At 39.7% G+C, this 16651-nt stretch overlaps 1 protein-coding gene across 1 annotated transcript in view; it reads left to right on the plus strand.

Moving 5' to 3' along the window:
• The window catches only part of Copb1 (COPI coat complex subunit beta 1), a 36111-nt gene extending 19714 nt beyond the window's left edge, over positions 1-16397 (plus strand). The window contains exons 12-22 of the mRNA XM_057778274.1: positions 1187-1283; positions 2588-2748; positions 3892-4012; positions 9006-9233; positions 9379-9558; positions 11419-11563; positions 12368-12487; positions 13936-14081; positions 14716-14805; positions 15331-15486; positions 16014-16397. Of these exons, the coding sequence (XP_057634257.1) occupies positions 1187-1283; positions 2588-2748; positions 3892-4012; positions 9006-9233; positions 9379-9558; positions 11419-11563; positions 12368-12487; positions 13936-14081; positions 14716-14805; positions 15331-15486; positions 16014-16073 (1504 nt within the window). The 3' untranslated portion in view covers positions 16074-16397. The remainder of the gene's footprint in view (positions 1-1186; positions 1284-2587; positions 2749-3891; positions 4013-9005; positions 9234-9378; positions 9559-11418; positions 11564-12367; positions 12488-13935; positions 14082-14715; positions 14806-15330; positions 15487-16013) is intronic.
• Positions 16398-16651: the final 254 nt, after the last annotated feature.

Below are 16651 nucleotides of genomic sequence, written 5' to 3' on the forward strand. Positions count from 1 at the left end.
ATAGCCTTTGTTAATGAGAAAAGGTCATTGAATACAATTTTGCTTCTTACAGCATTTAATGGATAAACTATAAGAGATCTGTGTTATGTCTACTTAGATAAATAGGATGAGACCAGTGCAATATTGGTTCAATAATGTGAAAGTGACTGAGATAAATACATACATACACACACCTATACACATATTATGTATGTGTTTTTTTTTTTAAAGATTTATTTATTTATTATGTATACAACATTCCTTCCATGTATGCTTGTATGCCAGAAGAGGGCACCAGATCTCATTATAGATGGCTGTGAGCCACCATGTGGTTGCTGGGAATTGAACTCAGGATCTCTGGAAGAGCAGTCAATGCTTTTAACCTCTGAGCCATCTCTCCAGCCCTGTATGTGTGTTTATATGTATGAAAGTAGTAAGATATGTCTCATTTATGAGAAAAAGTTATAATCTTCTGGAGCTTTAGTTTCTGAGATTGATTTTATTTTTCTGAATAAAATCACTTAAAATCTTAGAGAAAAGGATAGCCAAAATTTCATCCAATTTAACATTTTAAAATGGAAAATTATTGCTGTCTTTGTTAACATTTTGGGATGGAGGAATTGTTTTGTTCTTGTGACAGGGTTCTGCTGTATAGCCTAGGTTGGCCTCCACCTCGGCCTCCTGGGTGCCTCTATTGCAGATGTGTACCTAACACAACTGGTTGTCATTGCTTCCTTTATTTTTTATGCTGGGGATCAAATCCAGCCCCTGTACATCTTAGGTAAGCACCATGCCAGTGAGCTAACCCACCTTAGCTTGTTGTTTCTCTCATTCTGCTTGACACTTTTCTCTTGAAGTGATTATAGATAAAAAGTGTAATGAATTTAAAACAAATAATACATTTCTCATAAAGCTAAGTTTGTTTTAATTGTTCCTGAATGAAGGCTTTAGGAAACATTTTTTTGGTACTGTTACTGCTTCACTCACTGACTTCAGGATGTGTCTAATACAGTGAATGAGAATAGCCCTTTTTCTTGTGATTTCTGGAGGAAAACAAAGCTTCCTATTTGTTACAGTCTTTCTAAAACTCTCCTCCATCAAAATACAAAGTCCTGTTTTCTTGTATTAGCTTAAATTCACTGAGAACCATTTCTGCATCAAGGTTTGTTCCCAGGTCTATATTTCAGATCTTATATTATTTTTCTAGGATTTATCGAGGAGCATTGTGGATCCTGGGAGAATACTGTAGTACAAAGGAAGACATTCAGAGTGTGATGACTGAGGTCCGCAGGTCCCTTGGGGAGGTATGTACTTACTTAAGTAAATTCTACTTTGTGTGTTGGTTTGTTCTTTAGAAAACCCTGCTGGGCTAGCAGTGTAGCTTAGTGGTCCTGGTTCAATGCCTAGCATAAACAAACAAACAAAAAACAGCAATTGATATTTATGTGATTGTTCACTTTTGTGTTTTTGTTGAATAGCATTTGGGCTAAAGAACACTGAAATTTTTATTTTAATTATCTGGATAAATAAGCCTCAGGAGCTGTGGAAAACTAGAAGTGCTCCCTGCCTCCATGATAAACATAATGCCTGTTCAAATTGTTTATTTACCTTTGGGTGAGATCTTGTTCGAAAAGAATGGTCTGTGCAACTACTCCTTTTTTGTTGTTGTTGTTGTTGCTGTTGAGACAAGGTCTCACCATGTAACCCTGGCTGGCCTGAAACTCACTGTATAGAGTAGGCTGGTTTTGAGCTGAAAGATCTACTGATCTACCTGCCTCTGCTTTGTGGGTGTGGGGATTAAAGATGTGCACCACCATGCCTGGCAGCAGCTGGTAAATTGTGCTGTTGCCGATGTGTTTGGAAAGAATGTCTCAGAGCAAGGCTAACTTTAAACTATTTGTGTACTGATATTGGAACATTTTTCACCAAAACAAATTCATGATAGAATACAAAGAACAGTGGACTACTTTGTCAAGAAATTTGGGTTCTCTTACTAATTGCTGTTAGTAATTAGCTCTAGCTCTGAGACCTTCACTTTAAGTTCCTTAATACCTGTTACAATCTCTAAAGTAAAATAAGTTATAATTTAAAGACTCTTAGAGTTCTTACCTACATGAGAAATTTAAGGTAAAGTGTTAAAAAAAATACTGTATCATAACCCTTTGATCAGCTAAAAGGATGGTTGGTGATGTTATTTATACTTTTCATTTTAAAAGGATAAGTGTTGTTTAGATTCATATTTCAGGGTAAAAAATAAGGAATAAGGCCCAGTGCACACCTACTTTGCTAAACACTGTCATATGCGTTTCTCTACTAAGGAGTTATTCAGAAAGAATTCAGATTCCCCATTAAGATTAAGAAATGACGCTCAAAATTATTTCATTATGTTATTCAGCATCATATAAGTAGGAAGTGGTTGTGTGGCAATTTAGATCGAGTCATCAGCTCTAAAGTTTGTTCTTCTGCTACATTATGCTGGAAAGGAAAGAAAATGGAGAACAGAGTGCTACATTCCCTTAGGAAAATGTCTTCTATAGAAAGTTGATCAACTATCTCAATGTAACTTTACTGCTCATATTATTAAATCAAGCTTTCATTTGGCTTTTAGATCCCAATTGTAGAGTCAGAAATAAAGAAAGAAGCTGGTGAGTTAAAGCCTGAAGAGGAAATTACTGTTGGGCCAGTTCAGAAATTGGTTACAGAGATGGGCACCTATGCAACCCAGAGTGCCCTCAGCAGCTCTAGACCTACCAAGAAAGAAGAAGACAGGTAACAGCATCCATGCTCTGCCCACTTAACTGCTGTGCTGTTATTCTTGGGGTTTCTTTCTCTTAATAGTTCTTGATGCTTAAGTGCAAGTGTTTGCCATTGAAGGCCTTTCAAAGAAGGTATGTGTATAAGGTTTCCCTCTGAATTGTCTCTGTGATTTTAGTGCTCTGTCCTGTTGTTTTCAGTGAAGTCAATACTCTATTAAAACTTACTTTACGGCTGTGCAGTGGTGGCGCACACCTCTGATCCCGCACTTAGGAAGTAGAGGCAGGCAGATCTCTGAGTTTGAGGCCAGCCTGGTCTATGGATTGAGTTCCCTGACTACACAGAGAAACCCTATCTCAAAAAACAAAACAGAACAAAACAAAAACCATTTTACTTACATAGGAATGCTATTTAAGTTTAGTTTGCTTGTCAGTATCAGAAAGATATTTTGAAGTTTTTCCCATTTCTTTTTCTTTATTGTCCATTTCTCTCTTGAAATAGAGCCCAGGACTGCTCATGTGCTGGTCTGTGCTCTGCTACTGGAGCAGTGGCAGATGTCTAAATTGTCCATTTCTAATCCATAAAGTAGCGTTTGGATGGTTTTTGTTTTTATTTTGCTATCTGTGTTTATAAAAAGATGAGCTGGGTACGATGTTATTGAATATTCCTTATGTGCTACTAAGTAGTTTGTGTCATAGTCTTGACAGCAACTCTTTGAGAGAGTGTGTGCTGTCTCCATTTTCAAGAAGAACTTCAGATCTAGAGAGCCCTGTAAGCAGCACTGTGTATGGGCAGAGAAGCTGGCCCTTGGAAATAGCTTATTAACTCCAGTGTATCTGTCTCTAATTAGACATCCTTTTCTTTCTCTTCTTTGGAATGTTGACTTATTTGAGAAAAGTGTTAGTGAGACAGGGTTTCTCTGTAGCTTTGGAGCCTGTCCTGGATCTAGCTCTTGCAGACCAGGCTGGCCTTGAACTCACAGAGATCCACCTGCCTCTGCCTGGCTAGCTATTTTTCTTTTTCATTTTGAGAATTAACGAGGGATTTAACTGATGTCCTTATCACCAAAGAGAGACAATAGGTGCCTGAACCATTTATGCAGAAGCTATGAGCTGCTTTAGGATTTGTTGGAGCTTCATGTTTGTTCATTCTTTGCAGACCACCCTTGAGAGGGTTCCTCCTGGATGGAGATTTCTTTGTTGCTGCCTCCCTTGCCACAACTCTGACCAAGATTGCATTACGCTATGTAGCGTTGGTTCAAGAGAAGAAAAAGCAAAACGTATGTTCATTTATTTTTTATTTATCCAGTAATTGACTATTGAGTGTCTACTTCATTGAACAGTGAAAAACTCATTAATGCTAAAAGTCATGTCGTAAAAGAGGCTGTGGGTTAGTAGGTGAAACAGACACAGTAGTATAACATGACTATAAAATTGACAAAGTAATCCAAATAATATGTTTAGTCTGATGAGGGGTTATGAAGTCAGTTCTGTAGGCGAGGGTTACTCATCAGCTGGTGATAGTAATGGCTTTTTCTCCGTAGTATCTTTGTTGTTGCCTGTTTTGTCTTAAAATATCTCTTAAATAGTTCCATCTATAGTTGGTACCTAATTACAGCTTCTGAAAGTTCTGGATATGTTCTCATTTACAATAGTGTTCTTCCATTTTACAAACCCTACCAACCCTGTTCAATATTGTCCTACATTTCATACCCACATATCCATTATAAACTTTATGATGCATCATTATTTTGTTGTAAATAACAAATCTTTTTAAAAATTAATTTCTTAAGTTGGCATACAAAATAGTGGACTTCACTATTGTATTTCATAGGTGTCATATTTATTCTAATTTACTGCCCCTCCTACCCCTGACCAAACCCTCCCCCCTCGTGCCCCCTGTCTGCCCTCTGGCTGGTTCTTTTCCTAAGCAATGTGTCCCTTCTGCTTTCATGTCACATGACTTTCACTGTTCTTTTTCTCCTTCCCTTAAGGTCTTTCCTCCCTATCCTGATTCTCTTTCCAGTTTTATAAACCCCCCCACACACACTCTATACATTTTAAATTTTGGTCCCATATTGAGAAAAAACATAGTATATTTATCTTTCTCAGTTTGACTTATTTTGCTTCATAACCCTCTTTTTTTTTAGAAAAATATCATAAGTTTTGCCAGTGTGGTGGCACATACTTGTAAATCACTGAGAGGGTTTTGGTGGGAAAATCTGTTTAAAGCCAGCTGAAAAGGAAAAATATAAATATCCCTTTTCCAATATTTTTTTCTGGATCAAGATGAGAAATGATCAGATATTGAGAGTTGGGAACAAGACAAAATTCAAGCACCTTCCAAAGTTCTTTTTCCCAAGTTTAAAGATTCTGGTAAAAAGATACATGGCCTGAACCTTACCATTTTAACAATTTTTAATTGTGTAGTTAAGTGGCCTTAAGTAAATTCACATGTTAAGCAGTCATGGCTACCATCCCTCCTGGTGCTTTTATTTATCATCCCAGAAGGAAATGTTATATACAGTAAACAGTAACTCTGCATTGCTTCCTGACCCCAGTCACATTTGTTATATTTTATTTTTTAAATATTTACGTGTGTGTTTGTGGTATAGTATGTTAGAATATACCTGTGTGTACTGTGGCATAGATGTGGAGGTCAAAAAACAACTTTAAGTGTGAGGTAGGGCCTTCCTTGTTGTTTGGGGCATTGCATGCCCCAGGTTAGCCTTTAAAGGGATTCTCCTGCCTCTACCTGGCATCTCCTGGTAGGAGTGCTGGGATTAGACCTGTACCACTGTGTCCAGCTTTTCGTGTGAGTTCTGAAGATCCATACTTGGGTTGTCAAGTTTGTATAGCAAGTGCTTTTACCTACAGGACCAACTCAGCTATCTATAGAAATTTACTTATTCTAGGTACAGTATTTAAAAGAAATCATCCAGGAAACCTGTCCTTTCACTTGTCCTAATATCTTCATGGTTCGCATGTTTTATGTTAGAATTCCTTCCTTAAGGCTGAATTAAATATATTTTGTGTGTGTTTGTGTGTATGTCTGTAACATTGTCTTTATTCTTTGTCATAAATAAGTCAGTTATTTGAGCTGAGCTTGGTGACACCTGTCTTTAATCCCAGTTACCTGAGAAGTGGAGACAGGAGAATCTGGAACTCCAGATCGTTTTCCCCTAGAGAGGGAGCTGGAGGTCAGCCTTAGCTATGTGAATGAAGCCCTGTCTCAAACCAAAAAGTCAATTATTTTTTATTTTTATTTATTTATTTGGTTTTTTTTGAAACAGAGTTTCTCTGTAGCGTAGTCCTGGCTGGCCTTGAGCTCCCTCTGTAGACCAGGCTGACCTGGTACTCGGAGCTCCGCCTGCCTCTGCCTCCCAAGTGCTGAGATTAAAGGTGTGCACCACGACCACCCAGCTTTATATTATTCTTACCATGGGTTTTTAACATTTGATTTGTTCATAGCTTAGTGAAGTTTTCTTTATGTTCCCCCTATATTTCATTAAGCTTTGGGATCTAGGGTTTACAATTCTCATAGATGTAGGAAATTTTTAGTCATAGTATTTTCAGACATTGGTTTAACATTCCCACCTCTTTTCCTTCTTCTGAAGGCAGGATACAAACTTGGAGTCTTATTTTACCTTCTTTTCTGCTGGTGCTTCCCCAGGCCAGATGTTTAATTTATGTTTATATATGGCCTGCTTGTCTTTATGTGTACCACATGCATATGTGCCATGTCTTTGGGGTCCTGGTGCTGCGCCGAAAGAGATGAGACACTGAGGAAGCAACAAGACATGAAGCCCGAGGGACCCCTCGGCTGGTAGTGAGGAAGCGATGACTCTGACGACCATCAAGGCCTGCACCTGGGCTATCCTGTAGAGGTTCAGGTGCTGCGCCCAAAGAGATGAGATAGGAAGCAACGACACTGGGGGCTGCCCCCGGGGCTTGCCTTGGCTTCCCTGTGCTACAGCGAGGGCAACGACAGCCAGGACCACCAAGGGCTGCGCCGGGGGCTCGCCTTGGTTTTTCGGTGCTACGGTGAGGGCTGCGCCGGGGCTCGCCTTGGCTTCCCCGTTCTACGGTGCCTCGACACCTAGGACCACCGACGGCTCGCCTGGGGTGCACCTTGGCTTCCCGGTTCTATGGGCCTTGACACCCAGGACCACTGACGGCTCGCCTGGGGTGCGCCTTGGCTTCCCGGTTCTACGGTGCCTTGACACCCAGGACCACCGACGGCTCGCCTGGGGTGCGCCTTGGCTTCCCGGTTCTACGGTGCCTTGACACCCAGGACCACCGACGGCTTGCCTGGGGTGCGCCTTGGCTTCCCGGTTCTATGGGCCTTGACACCCAGGACCACCGACGGCTCGCCTGGGGTACGCCTTGGCTTCCCGGTTCTTCGGTGCGCGACGACACCCAGGACCACCTGGGCTCGCCTTGGCTTCCCGGTACTTCTCGGTGAGGGATCCGCCCGGGGCTCCAACTGGGGTCCCGGTGGCCCAAAGAGATGAGATAGTGAGGAAGCGATGACAATCATCGATCATCAATCATCGATTCATCGACAACAAGGAAGATGATGACAAAGATCTCGACCAGCAAGAGCTGTGCCCAGGGGCTTGCATTGGATTCCCCATGCTGCGCCTGAAGAGATCTTCTCTTCCCTGCTTAATAAAGGATCTCTCTCTGGAAATAGGTGTTTGGGTGTGGTTTGTGTCTAATCCAGGGTCTGGGAGGAAGTCCCCCCCCCTTTGGCTCTTATAGCATGGATGCCAGTGAGCTGGCCCCCTCCCTGAATGCAGCAGTGTGAGTGCAGAACTGATCCTGCCCCTCATCTGTACAGTGTGGGAGACCTGGTCAGGAAAGTGTGAGATTGGATGAGCTGTTCCTCCCTTCCTCTGAACAAAGTAGGAGAGCTGACCCTGGTGGTACATGCATAGGAGAACAGGCAGACTGACCGACTCAGCTACCACCCAGGTTCAGATCCAAAGTCTACCCTATCCAAGAATTTCTGGAGCTCATGGAGGTGCCAGCCCTACATCCCCAAAGCTGCAAGATCTTCGTGACACAGAACAACAGGATATCCAAGAGGATCCCGGTACAGATTCTGTATTAATAATGTAGCAGAAGCCAGAGGCCTAGAACTAGACTCATTGCAACAAACATTTGCAAGTAAAGCTATTTGAGCAAAAGGGTACACTGTGTGACATACTGTGACAAATAGCTTCCATTGTGAAATGTTGGTTTGTTTTCTTTAACTTGCATTTTTTAATTGTAATTTTTGTTTTGTTTTCATTTGTGGGAGAGGTTGCAAGGGCAGAATGTATACAAATGGACAGATGAGTGTGATTGGTGTGCATGATAGAAACGATTCAATAAAAAGTTAATAAAAACATGAAACTGATAAATAGTGTAAAAGAGACTGAATAATAGTTGATAAAATGTGTGAAGCTGATGCTGGCTTAAAAGTAAGATAAAAACATTTCAAAGTGATTTAGGAAGATTTATTTGAATTCAGAGTATAGTATTTGGACCTTGTTCAGTATCAAGTAAGAAATCAATACTTTGTTTTTATAGGAAATTGTCCTCATTCTTAGTAAATAGTTGCTAGTATATTTATGAAAAAAAGAATCTTATTTTTATATGGCCAACCAGAGGTATGTATATGAGTTGATAAGAAAGCAAATATGGAGGACCAGGGAGATAGCTTAGTAAAGTGCTTGTCACACAGACCTGAGGACCTGAGTCCTGCCCCCAGCACCCATATAGAAAGTCAGGTGCAGTGACTGTAATCTGAGTGGAGGCAGACAGAAGTATCCCTGGGGCTTGTTGGCCAGCAAGCCTAGCCTAATCATTGAGCCCCAAGTTTCGGAGTGACGCCTCTCTGTCTCAAAAAGCAAGATGACACCTAGGATACAGCACCTGAGGTTGACCTCTGCCTCCACATGCGTTCACCCACCCACATGAACATGAACACAAAACAAGTGTGGTTAAAAAGTCAACAGTCGCTGAAGTGCATTATTCTTTCAGCTTTTCTTGGTGTGTTTAAAGAGGAAATCGTTCCAGAGTCCTTATTATTTTTCAACCAAGAGTCAGTGAAGCCTTAGAAAACTGACAGAACAAAACAGGTGGAAGGGTATGGGAATAACAAGAGAAATAAAATCAGGCAGTTTCAAGTTTAATTCCGGTAATTCTTGAATTGTCTGACAGTTATGTTTGAGTGACTTTACTGCAATTGAATCATAGCAATAATCAATTTCTCTCTTTTTGTAGTCTTTTGTTGCTGAGGCTATGTTGCTCATGGCAACTATCCTTCATTTGGGAAAATCCTCTCTTCCTAAGAAGCCAATTACTGATGATGATGTAGACCGAATTTCCCTGTGCCTCAAGGTCTTATCTGAATGTTCACCTTTAATGAATGACATTTTTAATAAGGAATGCCGGCAGTCTCTTTCCCAAATGTTATCTGCCAAACTTGAAGAAGAGAAACTATCCCAAAAGGTACGGGATATATAAGTCCATAAAATGCTTTATAAATTTTTTTTTCCTTAATTTTATGCTTTTTCAGTCTGTATGTGCATGAGTCTGTCCCTGTGAAAAATTTCTTTCCATATAAAAAGACATGTGTATTGCTTCTCCGACACAGAAAGAATCTGAGAAGAGGAATGTAACAGTACAACCTGATGACCCCATTTCCTTCATGCAACTAACTGCCAAGAATGAAGTGAACTGCAAGGAAGACCAGTTTCAGCTGAGCTTGTTGGCAGCAATGGGTAATACACAAAGGAAAGAGGCAGCAGATCCCCTAGCATCCAAGCTTAATAAGGTAACATAGTATCAGTAATATGACTTGTTTGTTGTTTAGTTGTTCATTTTAGGTGGGGGTCTCACTGTGTAACCCTTGTCGACCTGAACTAGCTCTGTAGACCAGGCTTGCCTCAAACTCATAGACACCTGCTGAGCTTTCTCCCAGGTGCTGAGATTAAAGACCTGTCCTACCATGCCCAGTTGAAAAGTTATTTAAATTGACTACTTAAGAATATAGCAATCAGGAAGTGGCTGGTCCTGCTATGCGTGTGTGATTTTGCTGTTGTTGTTGTTTTAATTAAATAACTAGCTATATAGAATCGAGGGATATATGGGTGCATGTGCGTGCGTGTGTGCGCACATGCAAGCGTGTGCTGTGTGTCTAGGATCTTAATGAGGACAGGCAAACACTGTCCACTAAACTGGACCTCCAGTCCTAGCATCCATTTTTACCAAGTCCCTGTGACTTTATTTGAACCAGGACTGGCGGTACACATTTATAATCTCAGCATTTAGAGAAAGATTACAAGGTCAGGGGCAGTCTGAGCTACTCAGCAAAAAGACACTCTATGAGCTAGTTATCACATACCTGTCAGATGAGTTAACAGTCTAAAGTTGATTTGACTATCATAAATAAAAATCAGGAGCATAATTGGAATTGCTAAAGCTTTCTCTCTTTCTGGGGGAGGGGGGAATTCAAGACAGGGGTTTTGAGAGCTGTGTTACAGCTCTGATTGTCCTGAAACTCAAACTCACAGAGATCCATCTGTCTCTGCTAAAGCTTTTTTTCAAAACTGAGAATTGGCATTTGGGAAGCTGAGAATGCAAGATCTCAAGTTTGAGGCCAGCCTGGAACAAGACCTTGCTTAAAAAAAAAATTAGGACTTGTTAGCAACAGTGTTACACTTACACATATTTTAGATTTCTCTCACTTTCTCTCTCTCTCTCTCTCTCTCTCTCTTTCTCTTCTCTCTCTCTCTCTCTCTCTCTCTCTCTCTCTCTCTCTCTCTCTCTCACTTTCTCTGTCTCTCTCTCACTTTCTCTGTCTCTCTCTCTCTCTTTGTTTTGTTTGTCTTTTTGAGACATGATTTTCTCTTTGATAGCTCTACTAACTGTTCTGAACCAGGCTAGTCTTGAACTCAGAAATCTGCCTGCCTCTGCCTTCCAAGTGCTGGAATTAAAGGCGTGCACCACCACCCCTGGTTTAGATTTATCTTCTAATCTGATAAAAATTACAGAACATAAAATTTACTGTTTTAACCTGGTCTTGTTTTGCTTCTTTCCACTGGAGAGGGTTGAACCCAGCACACAAGGCTGAGCACTCTTGTTTGAGACCTTTTAAGTATGTGGTTCAGTAGTGTTCCTTACGTCTACATAATTATACAACCATCTCCAGAACTTTTCTATCTTTTGAAACTGAATTTTATACCCATTTAACAGTAACTCCCCATTCCCATTTCCTGCTGCTCCTGGCAACTACCAGACTACTTTCTCTTTCTGATTTTAACTACTACTGTTCAGACAAGTAGAATCACTGTGTTTTTGTTCTTTTTGACTGGAATTTTTCATTGAGTATAAAATGATGCCTTTTTTTATTCAGGATGTTTACAGTATTTAAACAGAATTTTCTTTAAAAAATTGTTTTTAACATTTATTTATTTGTTTTGTGGGTTTGGGAGTATACTCTAGGAGTAGAGTTCAGATTGTCCAGCTTGGCAGCAAGTCCTTTAATCCACTGGGCCACCATTCTGGCAGGCATCTGAGGTTAGAGTACAGCTGAGCAGGATTTGGTTCTCTCCTGCTGTGTGGATCCTTGGGATTGAACTCAGCAGGCTAAATTGTTTCATTCATTTGATTATGTCTATTTTTGCTTTGACAGGTCACCCAGTTGACAGGTTTCTCGGATCCTGTGTATGCAGAAGCTTATGTTCATGTCAATCAGTATGATATTGTTCTGGATGTTCTTGTTGTAAACCAAACCAGTGATACTTTGCAGAACTGCACGTTAGAATTAGCTACTCTAGGTGAGGAACTGTATCTTAACGATAGATCTTCATGATGAATTACTGAGAAAGGGTCAGAGCTTTCAGTGCTTTATGGCATTTGTTTAATCAAGGCTTAGTTTAAGGTTTAAAATTTCGTCTCCTTAAATTACCAGTTTTCTGAACCTTTGTCATACTGACTGACTTGTGTTCTTGGTTCAGTTCTGAGTTTGATCTGGTAGCTGTGTAAATTTGGAGACTGCTTGCCTAGCGTGCCTAAGGCTTTGGGCTCCATCTCCAGCACCACATTAACCCAGCGAGATTGTACACCCATCACTTGGGTGGAGGCAGGAATTTCAGGAGTTAGAGGTTATTCTCAACTACATAACCAGTTCCAAACCAGCCTGGATTACACAGCCCCCTGTCTCAAATAAATAAAAACACATTTACCAAGTAGTTCACTTAGTTAAAACTTAAACTTCAGCAGGGTGTGTTACTCCTTTGTAATGATGTATACAGCTTAGACTATCCTGTATATGGGTTAAGCTTTCTGAGAAGCTCATATTCATTTATGAAAACAAAATGATATATTCAAAGTACCCCTCCCACTCTTGAATATAGAGTTATTCTGTGTAGAATATAGAATTATGTCTATTACCCTTTAATTGAGGTTATGAAGATTAATGATTGCCTAGGATATTAGAGTATTTCCTGATTGTTTTCTCACAATATTTGAATCACACACTTCTGATTTTTCTAGAAACTATTAACTTACAAAGATTCTGATACTGTTTTATGATTAATATATATGTTTTTAACTATATCCAAACCTTTTTTTTCTCCTAGGGGATCTGAAACTTGTGGAAAAACCTTCTCCTTTGACTCTTGCTCCTCATGATTTTGCAAATATTAAAGCTAATGTCAAGGTAGCATCAACAGAAAATGGAATAATTTTTGGCAATATAGGTATGATTCTGCTTTATAGTATGTAATAGTTGAATACTTTTTAGTAAAGAATGTGGTAGTATGCAGCCATTGACATGGCTTGAGGGTAGAACCTGAATCTGTTTATTCATAAGGTACTCTCTGTGGTAACCAACCCTTTGAATTATATTCTAGATATACCAGAATGAGCCAGATAGACTCGTGGTACTCAAGAAACCACGAGTCAAAATGAGGAGACAGAAATAATGACACGATTAGGGTTGGTTGATACACAACATACTTTGGGGGCTCAGTATCATGTGAGAAGCTGTAAAAAGGAAGATTTATTATTAAGGGATAACATTTGTACTGATATCCTAAAAGTTTATGTAGGCCTTTGTGGCCTTGCACACGGGAGTATTACAGAGATTGAGATAAGCCTGTATAGAAGCATTCAGTCAGTATATATATTTTTTCTAGAAATTTCTATCATAAGGATAATCTACCATAGTAAGGAACAACAGATCTGTCTTAAGATACTTTAAGGTCAAGTAAGAGAAAACAGATATGTAAACCATTATGTCCATACATAATACTGAATGCTATGGAAGAAGCCTGTATGAGAAGCCGTGTGTGAGTCCATGAAGGAATTTGTCAGTCCACAACGCAAAGTGGCTGGTGTAAGAGATTGGAAGGAGGCCAGGCGGTGGTGATGCACAGCTTTAATCCCAGCACTTGGGAGGCAGAGGCAGGCGGATCTCTGGGAGTCTGAGACCAGCCTGGTCTACAAATCGAGTTCCAGGATAGCTAGGGCTGTTACACAGAGAAATCCTGTCTTGAAAAATGTAAAGAGAGATTGGAAAAGTTAGGAAAGGCTTCACAGCTCAATTTGAGTTGGATTTTAAACGCTCAGTAAGGATTCTACAGATGATTCAGAGTGCAGGCAGAACAAATTGATAGGCCTGGTAGTTAGAATGGGTTTGAAAGTGGTTAGGAAAAAATAAATTAGGAATGTCAGAGAAAGCTGTACCCTGCTTGCCCCGTGAAAGATTTAAGCATTTATTCATGAAACAGGAAGACACTGGAGGATTACCAATGAGATATGTGACGATGCAGAAAGATTGCCTGTGTAGGCTATTGAAGAAACGTAATGCAGGGAGAGGCCCAAACTGAGGAGCAGTGACTAGAGTGAGAAGGAGGCCGACTCCAGTGGGTGTTAAGGAGACAGTTACTGATTATAGAGGAAATGGTTCAAGTAGCCCTTACATAGCCGATTAGATGGTTGATGAAGGAAAAAGGAGCACATGGTTGATCTTAAGCAAATTGAGTATTCAAGTATCTAAGTATACTTACGGGAGGTAAGAAATGGTCAGTTAATTATAAAGCACTTAGAATCTAGTATATATAAATATTTGCTAGTACATAGTTATTTGTAATTTTTAACTAACATCTACCCTTTGATTGGGGATCTTTTTGTATGTATATTACAGTTTATGATGTGTCTGGAGCAGCAAGTGACAGGAACTGTGTGGTCCTCAGTGACATCCACATTGACATCATGGACTATATCCAGCCTGCAACTTGCACTGATGCTGAGTTCCGTCAGATGTGGGCCGAATTTGAATGGGAAAATAAAGTTAGTCCTTGAGAGGCTTTCTTTACCTGTCTTCCTTTTGACTAGTGATAGGAGTTCTTTGAAATAATTTCCACTAAAAAGCACCAGAAGTGAAAAGTAAATGGTTGTTTATTATCTGTACTATGAATTAACTTAACTAGAAATCATGCAAGTACTTTAGTGATTCGCTGTTGTGAATTAAATAGATTGGCAGTTCTTTTTGGAATCTTGGGACTGTATCATGTTCTGTAGTCCAGGAAAGTCTCCAGTGCCTGTCCCTCAGCCCCTGTCTTCTAAACACAGACACTGCAGGTGTGATTGCCAGGCCTAGCTAGTTGTTACTGTAACTAATAGGAGACAGTGTAGACAAGATTCCCCCTCTTCTGTGTCTGGTTGATAATCTACCATTGGCTCTAATGTTGTGAGGCTGTGTGAGGTCTGTGGCCAGACCATTGATTTTTTTCCTTGATCTCTCTTTCCTGGTGGTGTAGTGAGTACCTGTGTCTGAAAGCACTGCTCTGATGCAGGCCATTTTGTGGGGGTCACTTGTTTATTGCCTACTCTTCCCCTAAATAGTTGGAAGACAGTTCTAGGATGAAATACCAATTATCCATAACTTTCATTGTAAGATTTATTGAGTTTTTCTCCTCTGCAGGTGACAGTTAACACCAATATGATTGATTTAAATGACTATTTACAGCATATCTTAAAGTCAACCAACATGAAGTGCCTGACTCCAGAGAAGGTAAAATTTTACCAGAAAATTCTAAAGTCTGAAAGAGTCTGCTGTCAGCTGGGTAGCTGTAGCTCAGTGATAAAATGTTTGCTTGACATCTAGTAACTAACACACACACACACACACACAGAGAGAGAGAGAGAGAGAGAGAGAGAGAGAGAGAGAGAGAACATGTCTACTGCCAAACAAGTAGGTTTTAGTTCATATATTAGTTTCTTCAGCAGTTACTAAGTGCAGCAATTGCAGCAGAAGAAGTTTTCTTTATTGAAGTTAAAAGCCTGGTGCAAGAGGCAAATAAGTCAATAAGCACTGGATACGTAAGTACAGGTTTGAATAAGCGTTCTCTTCAGAGTCAGGTGTATTGAATGTAATGTGCACAGGGAATTCTCTCTACATACATGTTTGTTTTTAGCCTTGATAAGTTCATATGATCCTATACCCTCTAACACAGAAGACTTTAAACAATAGCTTCCTTGTGTTTGCCAGCGTGTAATTCTCTAGAAACGTATTGAATTTATCACACATTTCTCCCAGGCCCTTTCTGGCTACTGTGGCTTTATGGCAGCCAACCTGTACGCTCGTTCTATATTTGGAGAGGATGCACTTGCAAATGTCAGCATTGAGAAGCCAGTTCACCAGGGACCAGATGCCGCTGTTACTGGCCATATAAGAATTCGTGCAAAGAGTCAGGTAACAATCTCTTTTTTGAGAACATCTCCGAGCTGAATAAAGGGAGGAAGAATTCGTGTCTTTCTTATTTCAATAGTTTGATGTCTTCTGTCATAATCATGTTTTTTTGTTTGAGATAATTATATATATATTGTGTGTGTGTGTGTGGTATCTTCTTAGCTGATGTTAATTTAAAATGGCTCACTTTAAGTACTAAAACATTGGTTCCTGTGTGATGTTTGTGGAACAGATTCTTCAGAGTTTTTGACAGGTATGCCATAAATAAATCTAGTACGCATCAACATCACTAAAACCAACCCACTAAAAGTGTTTAGATTCCATGCTGTATGTGATACATTGAATGAATGGAGCCTTATTAAGCTGTTGTCAACTACTATTTGGGCATTGTTTCAGTAATTACATCTTTGTTGAGTCTGGGAATATAGCTCAGTTTGGGGAGTGCTCTCGCAGTGTGTATAGGCCCTGGGTTAGTCCCCAACATCACAAAATTAGATAAAGCATATAAACATCTACTTTCTTCTTTACAGGGAATGGCCTTGAGCCTTGGAGATAAAATCAACCTGTCTCAAAAGAAGACTAGTCTATAAGAATGAATAAAAAAGTCCTTGGAGGTTTATGGTTAAAATTTAGGTGTGGGCTTATTGGACTTCAGCATCTTTTGTATTCTTTTCATACTTTATGTTATATAGGATTCTGAGTTCATGCTGAATGCATTCCAGCCTGTAATTTATAGCCTTTCCCCTAAATCAAGGATGAGTTAAAAATTATAGTTTGTCTTTTGTCTTAATAGTTCTGAATGCTGTCCTCAAAGCATATAATGTTTCTCATATGTACTGAGACCATTTTCACAATACAATAAACAGATCTATTCATAAATTTTTGTTATTTTATAAATAAATTACTTAATTTTAGATTTGTATCAGTGGGATTTTTTAACTTAAGTCTAAATTTCCATTATAAATTAAATTACTTTCTGGATTGTTACAATATCCATCTTTATGAAGAAAACTTAGAAAGTCAGTGATCCAAAATGGAACAGGTCCTGCCTTACTGTGTTGTTCCTCATTTTCTGAGATCAGCGGCTCTAAAATTTCCAGTCTTTTCTCACACTTTGCTTCAGCCCAGAAGTTTACAAATTACTTGGGAAAAGGTCCATCTTTTGACT

This window comes from Chionomys nivalis, chromosome 8 (genome assembly GCF_950005125.1).
Source record: "Chionomys nivalis chromosome 8, mChiNiv1.1, whole genome shotgun sequence".
Classification (NCBI taxonomy): Eukaryota; Metazoa; Chordata; class Mammalia; order Rodentia; family Cricetidae; genus Chionomys; species Chionomys nivalis.